This window comes from Anomaloglossus baeobatrachus, chromosome 5 (genome assembly GCF_048569485.1).
Source record: "Anomaloglossus baeobatrachus isolate aAnoBae1 chromosome 5, aAnoBae1.hap1, whole genome shotgun sequence".
Lineage (NCBI taxonomy): Eukaryota > Metazoa > Chordata > Amphibia > Anura > Aromobatidae > Anomaloglossus > Anomaloglossus baeobatrachus.
Genome location: NC_134357.1, coordinates 6,440,009 through 6,453,387, shown reverse-complemented (window position 1 = coordinate 6,453,387; position 13,379 = coordinate 6,440,009). Strand labels below are relative to the sequence as shown.

The 13,379-nt window shown below is 58.0% G+C and overlaps 1 protein-coding gene across 29 annotated transcripts in view; it reads left to right on the top strand.

Annotated features, from left to right (window-relative positions):
- The window catches only part of ATRNL1 (attractin like 1), a 721,691-nt gene that overhangs the window by 291,484 nt on the left and 416,828 nt on the right, over positions 1-13,379 (top strand). For all 29 annotated transcript variants that reach the window (XR_012754170.1, XR_012754182.1, XR_012754180.1 and 26 more), the window contains exons 21-23: positions 2,070-2,122; positions 7,573-7,667; positions 9,908-9,986. Coding sequence is in view for 1 of the 29 variants with exons in the window: in XM_075348149.1 (XP_075204264.1) it covers positions 2,070-2,122; positions 7,573-7,667; positions 9,908-9,986 (227 nt within the window). In the remaining 28 variants the exon portion in view is untranslated. The remainder of the gene's footprint in view (positions 1-2,069; positions 2,123-7,572; positions 7,668-9,907; positions 9,987-13,379) is intronic.

Here is a 13,379-nt window from a genome sequence, read left to right as displayed (position 1 = left end):
TCCACCAATGTCCCTCTTCATCTGACCCCTCCTGTTTTGGATTCCTCCTCTGGACCTTCCTTTTATGTATTTCTCCTCTGTCCCCTTTCCTCTGGACCTTCCTTTTCTGTTTTCTGTCTGTGCACCCTCCTCCTCTGGACTCCACCACTGTCCCTCTTCCTCTGGACCCTCCTGTTCTGGATTTCCTCCTCTGTCCCCCATCCTATGGACTTTCTTTTTTGTATTCCGCCTCTGTTCCCCCTCCTCTGGACCTTCCTTCTCTGTATTCCGCCTCTGGACCCTCCTCCTCTGGACTCCACCACTGTCCTCCGTCCTCTGGACCCTCCTGTTCTGTATTTCTCCTCTGGACCTTCCTTTTCTGTATTTCTCCTCTGTCCCCTTTCCTCTGGACCTTTCTTTTCTGTATTCTGTCTGTGCACCCTCCTTCTCTGGACTCCAACACTGTCCCTCCTTCCTCTGGACCCTCCTGTTCTGGATTTCTCCTCTGGACCTTCCTTTTCTGTATTTCTCCTCTGGACCCTCCTGTTCTGGATTCCTCCTCTGTCCCCCTTCCTTTTCTGTATTCTTTTTGTGGACCCTCCTCCTCTGGACTCCACCACTGTCCCTCTTCCTCTGGACCCTCCTTTTCTGGATTTCCTCCTCTGTCCCCCAGCCTTCTGGACCTTCTTTTTTGTATTCCTCCTCTGTCCCCCATCCTCTGGACCCTCCTGTTCTGGATTTCCTCCTCTGTGCCCCATCCTTCTGGACCTTCTTTTTTGTATTCCGCCTCTGTCCCCCCCTCCTCTGGACCTTCCTTCTCTGTATTCCGCCTCTGGACCCTCCCCCTCTGGACTCCCCTCCCCTGGACCCTCCTGTTGTGGATTCCTCCTCTGTCCACCCTCCTCTGGACCCTCCTGTTCTGGATTCCTCCTCTGTCCACCCTCCTCTGGACCTTCCTGTTCTGGATTCCTCCTCTGTCTCCCATCCTCCGGACCCTCCTCCTCTGGACTCCACCACTGTCCCCCATCCTCTGGACCCTCCTGTGCTGGACTCAACCTCTGTCCTCCCCTCCTCTGGACCCTCCTTTTCTGGATTCCTCCTCTGTCACGCTCCTCTGGACCCTCATGTTCTGGATTCCTCCTCTGGACCCTCCTGTTCTGGATTCCTGCTCTGTTCCCCCTCCTCCGGGCCCTCCTCCTCTGGATTCCTCCTCTGTCCCCCCTCCTCTGGACCCTCCTGTTCTGGATTCCTGCTCTGTTCCCCCTCCTCCGGGCCCTCCTCCTCTGGATTCCTCCTCCGTCCCCCCTCCTCTGGACCCTCCTGTTCTAGATTCCTGCTCTGTTCCCCCTCCTTTGGGCCCTCCTCCTCTGGATTCCTCCTCTGTGCCCCCTCCTCTGGACCCTCCTGTTCTGGATTCCTCCTCTGTCCCCCCTCCTCCGGGCCCTCCTTCTCTGGATTCCTCCTCTGTCCCCCCGCCTCTGGATTCCTCCTCTGTCCCTCCTCCTCTGGATTCCTCCTCTGTCCCCCCCTCCTCTGGACCCTCCTGTTCTGGATTCCTCCTCTGTCCCCCCCCTCCTCTGGACCCTCCTCCTCTGGATTCCTCCTCTGTCCCCCCTCCTCTGGACCCTCCTCCTCTTGATTCTGCCTCTGTCCCCCTTCCTCTGGACCCTCGTCTTCTGGATTCCTCCTCTGTCCCCCCTCCTCCGGGTCCTCCTCCTCTGGATTCCTCCTCTGTCCCCCCTCCTCCGGGCCCTCCTCCTCTGGATTCCTCCTCTGTCCCCCCTCCTCTGGACCCTCCTCCTCTGGACCCTCCTTCTCTGGACCCTCCTCCTCTGGACCCTCCTCCTCTGGACTCCTCCTCTGGACCCTCCTCCTCTGGACTCCTCCTCTGGACCCTCCTCCTCTGGACTCCTCCTCTGGACCCTCCTCCTCTGGATTCCTCCTCTGTCCCCACGCCTCCGGGCCCTCCTCCTCTGGACCCTCCTCCTCTGTCCTCCTCTTCTGTACTCCGTGCACTGGTAGACCCTTGGCATTGATTCCTTGAGATGTTCTGCCGCCGTCTTCTGATTTTTCTGTGTTGTTTTCCGCAGATGTGATTCTGAGAACCGGTACTTGGGGAATCCGCTGCGAGGAACCTGCTATTGTAAGTACTAATGTATGGGGTCTATACTGGGACATAAGGGTGAGGGAGGAGCTAAACTTATGGGGAGGGGCCTCATTTGGGGCCGGGGAGTTGTTCGCAGATTTAATAACTGATCAGGATCTGTGTGATAATTTGATCGCTGACCTCTGGATGTAAGTGGTAATAGCGGTGTCTATTATCCCCCGGACCCCGGCGTCAGCCATAATGATCCGGTCCCCGCTCTGGAGTGCTGGCTGCTGTCACTAGGGGGCGTCTGCTGCAGCCTAAACCAAAGGAATCTATTCTCCCATTTACGCCGGATCCAGCACACGACATCCTGTGATAACCCGCCATGGCCTTGTGAGACGTCCTGCACCTCCTGCCGCGCTCCCGGGGTCCTCCACACACACCACACTCCTCCTGCCGCCCTCCCAGGATCCTCCACACACACCACACTCCTCCTGCCGCCCTCCCAGGATCCTCCACACACACCACACTTCTCCTGCCGCCCTCCCAGGATCCTCCACACACACCACACTCCTCCTGCCGCCCTCACCGGGGTCCTACACACACACCACACTCCTCCTGCCGCCCTCCCAGGGTCCTCCACACACACCACACTCCTCCTGCCGCCCTCCCGGGCCCTCCACACACACCACACTCCTCCTGCCGCCCTCCCGGGGTCCTCCACACACACCACACTCCTCCTGCCGCCCTCCCAGGGTCCTCCACACACACCACACTCCTCCTGCCGCCCTCTCAGGGTCCTCCACACACACCACACTCCTCCTGCCGCCCTCCCGGGGTCCTCCACACACACCACACTCCTCCTGCCGGGGTCCTCCACACACACCACACTCCTCCTGCCGCCCTCCCGGGGTCCTCCACACTCCTCCTGCCGCCCTCCACGGGTCCTCCACACACACCACACTCCTCCTGCCGCCCTCCACGGGTCCTCCACACACACCACACTCCTCCTGCCGCCCTCCCGGGGTCCTCCACACTCCTCCTGCCGCCCTCCACGGGTCCTCCACACACGCCACACTCCTCCTGCCGCCCTCCCGGGGTCCTCCACACACACCACACTCCTCCTGCTGCATTGCTTTGGTCCTCCACACATACCACACTCCTCCTGAGGTCCTCTTCAGACACTATACTCCTCCTGTCTCCCTGCTGGCTTACTCCACACAGGCACACTCCTCTTGCTGCCCTTTTTTGAATAAATTACTGCAGCTCTGGAGGTAACTGGAGGATAAGGCACAGTGTAACAGCAGAATAGTGAGTGCAGCTCTGGAAGTGACTGGAGGATAAGACACAATGTAACAGCAGAATAGTGAGTGCAGCTCTGGTGGTGACTAGAGGATAAGACAAGATTTAACAGCAGAATAGTGACTGCAGCTCTGGTGGTGACTGGAGGATAAGACACAATGTAACAGCAGAATAGTGATTGCAGCTCTGGTGGTGACTGGAGGATAAGACACGGTGTAACAGCAGAATAGTGGCTGCAGCTCTGGAGGTGACTGGAGGATAAGACACGATGTAACAGCAGAACAGTGGCTGCAGTTCTGGAGGTGACTGGAGGATAAGACCTGATGTAACAGCAGAATAGTGAGTGCAGCTCTGGAGGTGACTGGAGGATAAGACACGTTGTAACAGCAGAACAGTGGCTGCAGCTCTGGTGGTGACTGGAGGATAAGACCTGATGTAACAGCAGAATAGTGAGTGCAGCTCTGGTGGTGACTGGAGGATAAGACAAGATGTAACAGCAGAACAGTGGCTGCAGCTCTGGAGGTGACTGGAGGATAAGACACACTCTGGCATGGTAGTTGGTGCAGGTGAGGTGTGTTGCTGGCGCTGACTCCGGTGATTGATCGGTGATGTCCTCTGTGGAGACGGATGGGACGTGTCAGGATAATGCTTTCTGATGTGAGATAAGGCAGACGGGCAGCGTGGAGTGTGCCGGCGGCGGATTATCCAGCTCATCGCAGTAATGAGCGGTGGCAGCACTGTCCCTACATATGCCATGTCCCGTCCACTGCCCCGCCGTATCCTCCTCCACATCCCTCACCGTATCCTCCTCCACATCCCCCGCCGTATCCTCCTCCACATCCCCCGCCGTGTCCTCCTCCACATCCCCCGCCGTGTCCTCCTCCACATCCCCCGCCGTGTCCTCCTCCACATCCCCCGCCGTGTCCTCCTCCACATCCCCCGCCGTATCCTCCTCCACATCCCCCGCCGTATCCTCCTCCACATCCCCCGCCGTATCCTCCTCCGCATCCCCCGCCGTGTCCTCCTCCACATCCCCCGCCGTGTCCTCCTCCACATCCCCCGCCGTGTCCTCCTCCACATCCCCCGCCGTGTCCTCCTCCACATCCCCCGCCGTATCCTCCTCCGCATCCCCCGCCGTGTCCTCCTCCGCATCCCCCGCCGTGTCCTCCTCCGCATCCCCCGCCGTGTCCTCCTCCACATCCCCCGCCGTGTCCTCCTCCGCATCCCCCGCCGTGTCCTCCTCCGCATCCCCCGCCGTGTCCTCCTCCACATCCCCCGCCGTGTCCTCCTCCACATCCCCCGCCGTGTCCTCCTCCACATCCCCCGCCGTATCCACCTGAAATCTCCCCTTGACTTTCTCCACCACATCCATGTCCCTGTCCTCCGCCACGTCACCTTCCAAGTTCTCCGCCACATCCCTGACCATATTCCTTTTCCATGTCCCTCTACGTCCATGTCCTCTTCCACCATGTCCCCTTCTCTATGCTCTTTGCTACATCATCTTCCATGTCCATGTCATTCAAGTCATCCTTCACCACATCCCTCTCTACGTCTTACTCTATATCCTCTTCCATGTCCTCTTCCACCACATCCCCTCCATATTTTCCACCGTATTCCTCTTTACATCTCTCTACGTTTTCCACCATATTCTCCTCCACATCCCTCTCTGCCATGTCCCCCTCCACGTCCTCCGCCGTGTCCCCCTCCACGTCCTCCGCCGTGTCCCCCTCCACGTCCTCCGCCGTGTCCCCCTCCACGTCCTCCGCCGTGTCCCCCTCCACGTCCTCCGCCGTGTCCCCCTCCACGTCCTCCACCGTGTCCCCCTCCACGTCCCCTTCCACGTCCTCCGCCACGTCCCCTTCCACGTCCTCCGCCACGTCCCCTTCCACGTCCTCCGGCTTGTCCCCTTCCACGTCCCCTTCCACGTCCCCCTCCACGGCCCCCTCCACGTCCCCTTCCACGTCCTCCGCCACGTCCCCTTCCACGTCCCCCGGCTTGTCCCCCTTCCACGTCCCCTTCCACGTCCTCCGGCTTGTCCCCTTCCACGTCCCCCTCCACGTCCCCCTCCACGTCCTCCGACTTGTCCCCCTTCACGTCCTCCGCCTTGTCCCCTTCCACGTCCTCCGCCATGTCCCCCTCCACGTCCTCCGCCTTGTCCCCCTCCACGTCCCCTTCCACGTCCTCCGCCACGTCCCCTTCCACGTCCTCCGCCACGTCCCCTTCCACGTCCTCCGGCTTGTCCCCTTCCACGTCCCCTTCCACGTCCCCTTCCACGTCCCCTTCCACGTCCCCTTCCACGTCCCCCTCCACGTCCCCTTCCACGTCCTCCGCCACGTCCCCTTCCACGTCCCCCGGCTTGTCCCCCTTTCACGTCCCCTTCCACGTCCTCCGGCTTGTCCCCTTCCACGTCCCCCTCCACGTCCCCTTCCACGTCCTCCGACGTGTCCCCCTCCACGTCCTCCGACTTGTCCCCCTCCACGTCCTCCACCTTGTCCCCTTCCACGTCCTCCGCCATGTCCCCCTCCACGTCCTCCGCCTTGTCCCCTTCCACGTCCTCCGCCATGTCCCCCTCCACGTCCTCCGCCATGTACCCCTCCACGTCCTCCGACTTGTCCCCCTCCACGTCCTCCGACTTGTCCCCCTCCACGTCCTCCGCCTTGTCCCCTTCCACGTCCTCCGCCATGTCCCCCTCCACGTCCTCCGCCTTGTCCCCCTCCACGTCCTCCGCCATGTCCCCCTCCACGTCCTCCGCCATGTCCCCCTCCACGTCCTCCGCCATGTCCCCCTCCACGTCCTCCGCCATGTCCCCCTCCACGTCCTCCGCCATGTCCCCCTCCACGTCCTCCGCCATGTCCCCCTCCACGTCCTCCGCCATGTCCCCCTCCACGTCCTCCGCCATGTCCCCCTCCACGTCCTCCGCCATGTCCCCCTCCACGTCCTCCGCCATGTCCCCCTCCACGTCCTCCGCCATGTCCCCCTCCACGTCCTCCGCCATGTCCCCCTCCACGTCCTCCGCCATGTCCCCCTCCACGTCCTCCGCCATGTCCCCCTCCACGTCCTCCGCCATGTCCCCCTCCACGTCCTCCGCCATGTCCCCCTCCACGTCCTCCGCCATGTCCCCCTCCACGTCCTCCGCCATGTCCCCCTCCACGTCCTCCGCCATGTCCCCCTCCACGTCCTCCGCCATGTCCCCCTCCACGTCCTCCGCCATGTCCCCCTCCACGTCCTCCGCCATGTCCCCCTCCACGTCCTCCGCCATGTCCCCCTCCACGTCCTCCGCCATGTCCCCCTCCACGTCCTCCGCCATGTCCCCCTCCACGTCCTCCGCCATGTCCCCCTCCACGTCCTCCGCCATGTCCCCCTCCACGTCCTCCGCCATGTCCCCCTCCACGTCCTCCGCCATGTCCCCCTCCACGTCCTCCGCCATGTCCCCCTCCACGTCCTCCGCCATGTCCCCCTCCACGTCCTCCGCCATGTCCCCCTCCACGTCCTCCGCCATGTCCCCCTCCACGTCCTCCGCCATGTCCCCCTCCACGTCCTCCGCCAAGTCCCCCTCCACGTCCTCCGCCACGTCCCCCTCCACGTCCCCCTCCACGTCCTCCGCCACGTCCCCCTCCACGTCCCCCTCCACGTCCTCCGCCACGTCCCCCTCCACGTCCCCCTCCACGTCCCCCTCCACGTCCCCCTCCACGTCCTCCGCCATGTACCCTTCCACGTCCTCCGACTTGTCCCCCTCCACGTTTTCCGACTTGTCCCCCTCCACGTCCTCCGACTTGTCCCCCTCCACGTCCTCCGACTTGTCCCCCTCCACGTCCTCCGACTTGTCCCCCTCCACGTCCTCCGACTTGTCCCCCTCCACGTCCCCTTCCACGTCCCCCGCCATGTCCCCTTCCACGTCCCCCGCCATGTCCCTCGCCACGTCTCCTTTCACGTTCCCCACGATGTGAGGGCAGTGACATTTCATGGAAGATGTTTCCTCTGTGATACAAGGGAGATAGGAGACCATGGCGGCCGTGGACAGAGCATTATAAGGGGCTCGTCCTCCTAATATCACAGCTCATATTAGTGCAGGAGTGAAAGATATCCAGTATCAGAGGACACAGCCTGGGCGCTCCCCATTGGAGGAGCTTCCCTGCAGCACAGAGGATTTCAGGGTGTGTTTTGCTTTGTACATGTCATGTTGTCCTGTGTTCTCTCCGCAGACAGCCTCCTCATCGATTATCAGTTCACCTTCAGCCTCATCCAGGAGGATGACCGTCACCACACCGCCATCAACTTCATCGCCAACCCCGAGCAGGTGAGCCGCGGCCGCCATGTCTGCGCCGGCTGCAGTCGCCGTTCTGCCTCCTGTCCGCCTGGTGCGCCCCTTATCTCTGTGGATAACCCGACCTCCGATTCGTCACATCCAGAGCTGCACGAGTAATCAGCAAAGATACAACATGCATCCTGTGCCCGGTACACAGGCTCATGAACCAGCGGGCTCAGGATGAGCGGAGCTTGTAGGTTCTCCCCATGTGGGGGGTGATTGCTGCCTGGACTTGTGGGAGGACGGGGACGTCTCAGGCTCCTGTTTGGGGATGGATCTTCATGGTCATCCACGTGGGAGCCCTGGGTTGCTGATTGTGCCGCCATCATACGCCGCTGCCATGTTTGTCGCCTTAGTGCAGATATTGCGCGGTCGTTCCCCCTCACACCATGCTACAATATTGGGGTGTCACAGAAAGCGACTGTCGCGTCCTCACCAAGCGTATGTGGGGCCCTAGATGTGGGCGGCCGCTCCTGCCCCGGGGGCCACACCGGCTCCTGTGATTCCGGCTATATACATCATGTCCCCTCCACAGATGGTTCATGTCCAATCGTGTTCCTCAGATACCCGGATAATTGGTGCAGGCGCTCCTCATCTGGATCAGTAACAATGAAAGGTCTTCCTCCAGAGCAGCAATCACAACCCTGCCGGCGAGGCTCAGTATTGTGCAGTGATTTGCCTACACTTTGCTGGTAATCCTGTGAATGTTCTATGAACTACAACTGATCTCTCTTTATTAACAGAATCCGGGCAGAACTGTGATTACAGCTCTGGATAAGACATAACGTGCTAAGATTAGAACAAAAGAAGTAACAAATGCCGCACATGTATTCCTGATACAGAGTCGCTGGGACCATAACCTGCGTTATCCTCCAGAGCTGCGCTCACAATTCTGCTAGATAATATTGGAAACAGTCAGTAAGCATGTAGAGAGACGCCGCTGAGCTTCTACAATACGAGGAGGGGGCAGTGAGTGCTCCCGACATCTATTACCTGTACAGCGCCCGCGGTAAAGACCACACTTCCCAGAATGCAAATCAGCAGAGCGGAGAATGTCACCCGTTCACCGTACATCATATACACCACCCCGTGCAGAAGTCATAGGCAGGTGAGAAAAACGCGGCCTGCCATATTATCAATCACCAAAATGCAACGTTTCTCCATATCCGGTGACCGCCCGTCTCCTCCGTCCTCAGTATTCAGTGACCGCTCGTCTCCTCCGTTCTCAGTATTCAGTGATCGCTCGTCTCCTCCGTTCTCAGTATTCAGTGACCGCCCGTCTCCTCCATCCTCAGTATTCAGTGATCGCTCGTCTCCTTCGTCCTCAGTATTCAGTGACCGCTCGTCTCCTCCGTCCTCAGTATTCAGTGACCGCCCGTCTCCTCTGTCCGCAGTATTCAGTGATCGCCCGTCTCCTCCATCCTCAGTATTCAGTGATCGCTCGTCTCCTTCGTCCTCAGTATTCAGTGACCGCCCGTCTCCTCCATCCTCAGTATTCAGTGATCGCCCGTCTCCTCCATCCTCAGTATTCAGTGACCGCCCATCTCCTGCATCCTCAGTATTCAGTGACCGCCCGTCTCCGCCATCCTCAGTATTCAGTGACCGCCCATCTCCTTCGTCCTCAGTATTCAGTGACCGCCCGTCTCCTCCATCCTCAGTATTCAGTGATCGCTCGTCTCCTTCGTCCTCAGTATTCAGTGACCGCCCGTCTCCTCCATCCTCAGTATTCAGTGATCGCCCGTCTCCTGCATCCTCAGTATTCAGTGACCGCCCGTCTCCTCCATCCTCAGTATTCAGTGACCGCCCATCTCCTTCGTCCTCAGTATTCAGTGACCGTCCGTCTCCTCTATCCTCAGTATTCAGTGACCGCCCATCTCCTCCATCCTCAGTATTCAGTGACCGCCCATCTCCTCCATCCTCAGTATTCAGTGACCGCCCGTCTCCTCCATCCTCAGTATTCAGTGACCGCCCGTCTCCTCCGTCCTCAGTATTCAGTGACCGCCCATCTCCTCCATCCTCAGTATTCAGTGACCGCCCGTCTCCTCCATCCTCAGTATTCAGTGACCGCCCGTCTCCTCCGTCCTCAGTATTCAGTGACCGCCCGTCTCCTCCGTCCTCAGTATTCAGTGACCGCCCGTTTCCTCCATCGCGGTGCTGTTAGTCACACGTATACATTGTATATAGTTTCATGATTTATAATATAATCATTTTTTCTCTTTTGCTTTTTTCAGTCCAATAAGAATCTGGACATTTCCATTAACGCTTCCAACAACTTCAACCTCAACATCACGTGGTCCATCGGATCTACAGGTGAGAATCAGGAATGAAAGGAGGCCACATCACAGGGGCCACGTTCTCATGTGGGGGGGGACATATGAGTCACATGATAATGGGGGACGTGGGGACCTCGAGGTTTCAGTAAGCAAAGTACAATGAAGCTGATAACTGTGCCAGACCTGTGTGATGGGGGTTTGGGAATCCTGGAGGGGCGATGTCAGCGTCCGCCCTGGTTCTATCATACTGTCAGGCATCTGAATACAAGATGTAAAGTAGTGGTGAGCTCCTCCTCTTCCTCTGTTCTCCTCCTCTCTGCCCCCTCCTCTTCCTCTGTTCTCCTCCTCTCTGCTCCTCCTCTTCCTCTGTTCTCCTCCTCTCTGCACCCTCCTCTTCCTCTTTTCTCCTCCTCTCTGCCCCCTCCTCTTCCTCTGTTCTCCTCCTCTCTGCTCCTCCTCTTCCTCTGTTCTCTCTGCCCCCTCTTCTTCCTCTGTTCTTCTCCTCTCTGCCCCCTCCTCTTCCTCTGTTCTCCTCCTCTCTGCTCCTCCTCTTCCTCTGTTCTCTCTGCCCCCTCTTCTTCCTCTGTTCTTCTCCTCTCTGCCCCCTCCTCTTCCTCTGTTCTCCTCCTCTCTGCTCCTCCTCTTCCTCTGTTCTCCTCCTCTCTGCCCCCTCCTCTTCCTCTTTTCTCCTCCTCTCTGCCCCCTCCTCTTCCTCTGTTCTCCTCCTCTCTGCTCCTCCTCTTCCTCTGTTCTCTCTGCCCCCTCTTCTTCCTCTGTTCTTCTCCTCTCTGCCCCCTCTTCTTCCTCTGTTCTCCTCCTCTGCCCCCTCTTCTTCCTCGGTTTTCCTTTTTTGCTCCCTTTTCTCCTCTCTGCCCCCTCTCCTTCCTCTGTTCTCCTCCTCTGCCCCCTCCTCTTCCTCTGTTCTCCTCCTCTCTGTCTGCTCTTCTTCCTCTGTTCTCCTTCTCTGCTCCCTTTTCTCCTCTCTGCCCCCTCTTCTTCCTCTGTTCTCCTCTCTGCCCCCTCTTCTTCCTCTGTTCTCCTCTCTGCCCCCTCTTCTTCCTCTGTTCTCCTCCTCTGCCCCCTCCTCTTCCTCTGTTCTCATCCTCTGCCCCCTCCTCTTCCTCTGTTCTCCTCCTCTGCTTTCTTTTCTCCTCTCTGCCCCCTCCTCTTCCTCTGTTCTCCTCCTCTGCTCCCTTTTCTCCTCTCTGCCCCCTCTTCTTCCTCTGTTTTCCTTCTCTGCTCCCTTTTCTCTTCTCTGCCCCCTCGTCTTCCTCTGTTTTCCTCCTCTGCTCCCTTTTCTCCTCTCTGCCCCCTCTTCTTCCTCTGTTCTCCTTCTCTGCTCCCTTTTCTCCTCTCTGCCCCCTCTTCTTCCTCTCTTTTCCTCCTCTGCCACCTCTTCTTCCTGTTTTCCTTCTCTGCTCTTTTTTCTCCTCTCTGCCCCCTCGTCTTCCTCTCTTCTCCACCTCTGCTCCCTTTTCTTCTCTTTGCCCTCTCTTCTTCCTCTCTTTTCTGTTTTTCCTTTTCTGCTCCCTTTTCTCCTCTCTGCCCCCTCGTCTTCCTCTCTTCTCCGCCTCTGCTCCCTTTTCTCCTCTCTTCCCCCTCTTCTTCCTCTGTTTTCCTTCTCTGCTCCCTTTTCTCCTCTATGCCCCCTCGTCTTCCTCTCTTCTCCGCCTCTGCTCCCTTTTCTTCTCTTTGCCCCCTCTTCTTCCTCTGTTTTCCTTTTCTGCTCCCTTTTCTCCTCTCTGCCCCCTCATCTTCCTCTGTTTTCCTCCTCTGCTCCCTTTTCTCCTCTATGTCCCCTCGTCTTCCTCTCTTCTCCGCCTCTGCTCCCTTTTCTTCTCTTTGCCCCCTCTTCTACCTCTGTTTTCTGTTTTCCTTTTCTGCTCCCTTTTCTCCTCTCTGCCCCCTCTTCTTCTGTTTTCCTCCTCTGCTCCCTTTTCTCCTCTCTGCCTTCTCTTCTTCCTCTGTTCTCCTCCTCTGCTCCCTTTTCTCCTCTCTGCCCCTTGTCTTCCTCTGTTTTCCTCCTCTGCTCCCTTTTCTCCTTTCTGTGCCCTCGTCTTCCTCTTTTCTCCTTCTCTGCTCCTTTTCTCCTCTCTGTTCTCCTTCTCTGCTCCCTTTTCTCCTCTCTGCCCCCTCTTCTTCCTTTGTTTTTCTCTGCTGCTCCCTTTTCTCCTCTCTGCCCCCTCTTCTTCCTCTGTTCTCCTCCTTTTCTCCTCTCTGCCCCCTCTTCTTCCTCTGTTCTCCTCCTTTTCTCCTCTCTACCCCCTCTTCTTCTTCTTTGCTCCATTTTCTCCTTCTTGTCCCCTCGTCTTCCTCTTTTTTCTTTTTCTCTGCTCCTTTTCTCCTCTCTGCCCCCTCTTCTTCCTCTGTTTTCCTCCTCTGCTCCTTTTTCGCCTCTTTGCCCTCTCTTCTTCCTCTCTTTTTCTGTTTTCCTTTTCTCCTCCCTTTTCTCCTCTCTGCCCCCTCTTCTTCTGTTTTCCTCCTCTGCTCCCTTTTCTCCTTTCTGTCCCCTCGTCTTCCTCTTTTCTCCTCCTCTGCTCCCTTTCCTCCTCTCTGCCTCCTCGTCTTCCTCTGTTCTCCGTCTTTGTTCCCTTTTCTCCTCTTTGCCCTCTCTTCTTCCTCTGTTCTCCTCTCTGCCCCCTCTTCTTCTTCTGTTTTCCTCCTCTGCTCCCTTTTCTCCTCTTTGCCCTCTCTTCTTCCTCTGTTTTCCTCTTTGCCCCTCCTCTTCCTCTTCCTCTCCTCTTTTCTGCTTTCCGCTAGCTCTGACACTTGCGCTCCTCTTGTTAAGGTCCTTGGCCTCGCGCTGTGGTCCTTGTCCCACCTTTACTAATGCTCTTACGTAACCCTCTGGTCATGGCGCTGTCAGTGACCCTCATTAACATGTTACGTTCCCCCCGTTCCTCGGACGTTGCGACTGTGAATGGTTTTGTCATATTGAAATGCAAAAAATAAAAACTGAGACGTTGGTGTTATGAAACGCGGCGATTTTAATTAAGATAAAAGCTTCCTGCGACCGGAGAGACAAAGATCCGACATCCGCGCTTAATTACTAACCTTAACATTGATAATAGGCGGCGGCGGCTGCTGCGGCTGATAAAGGGGCGGTTTTATCTGCGCTCGCTCTGGGGCGCCGGCCGCGCTTCCCTCCTCTCTTGGGATCCAGGCTCTTTATCTGGAAAGTTTTTCCTTTCGGCATCGATGACTTTAGAAAGAGACGTTGGAGGAGGACGCTGCGCCGGTGGGAAATAACGTGAATGAGAAGACGGCGGATCTGCGTGCGGCGCTCCCGGAGCCTCCATTGTGTCCCGTCCTGCAGGCAGCCGCTGCCACAATTATATTAACATATATTAATGAACTCCGAGAAAAGTAGAATTTTCAAAGATAAAGAAACTTCTCATGTGGGAGCCGATGGAATCTGAGGGGGCGCGCG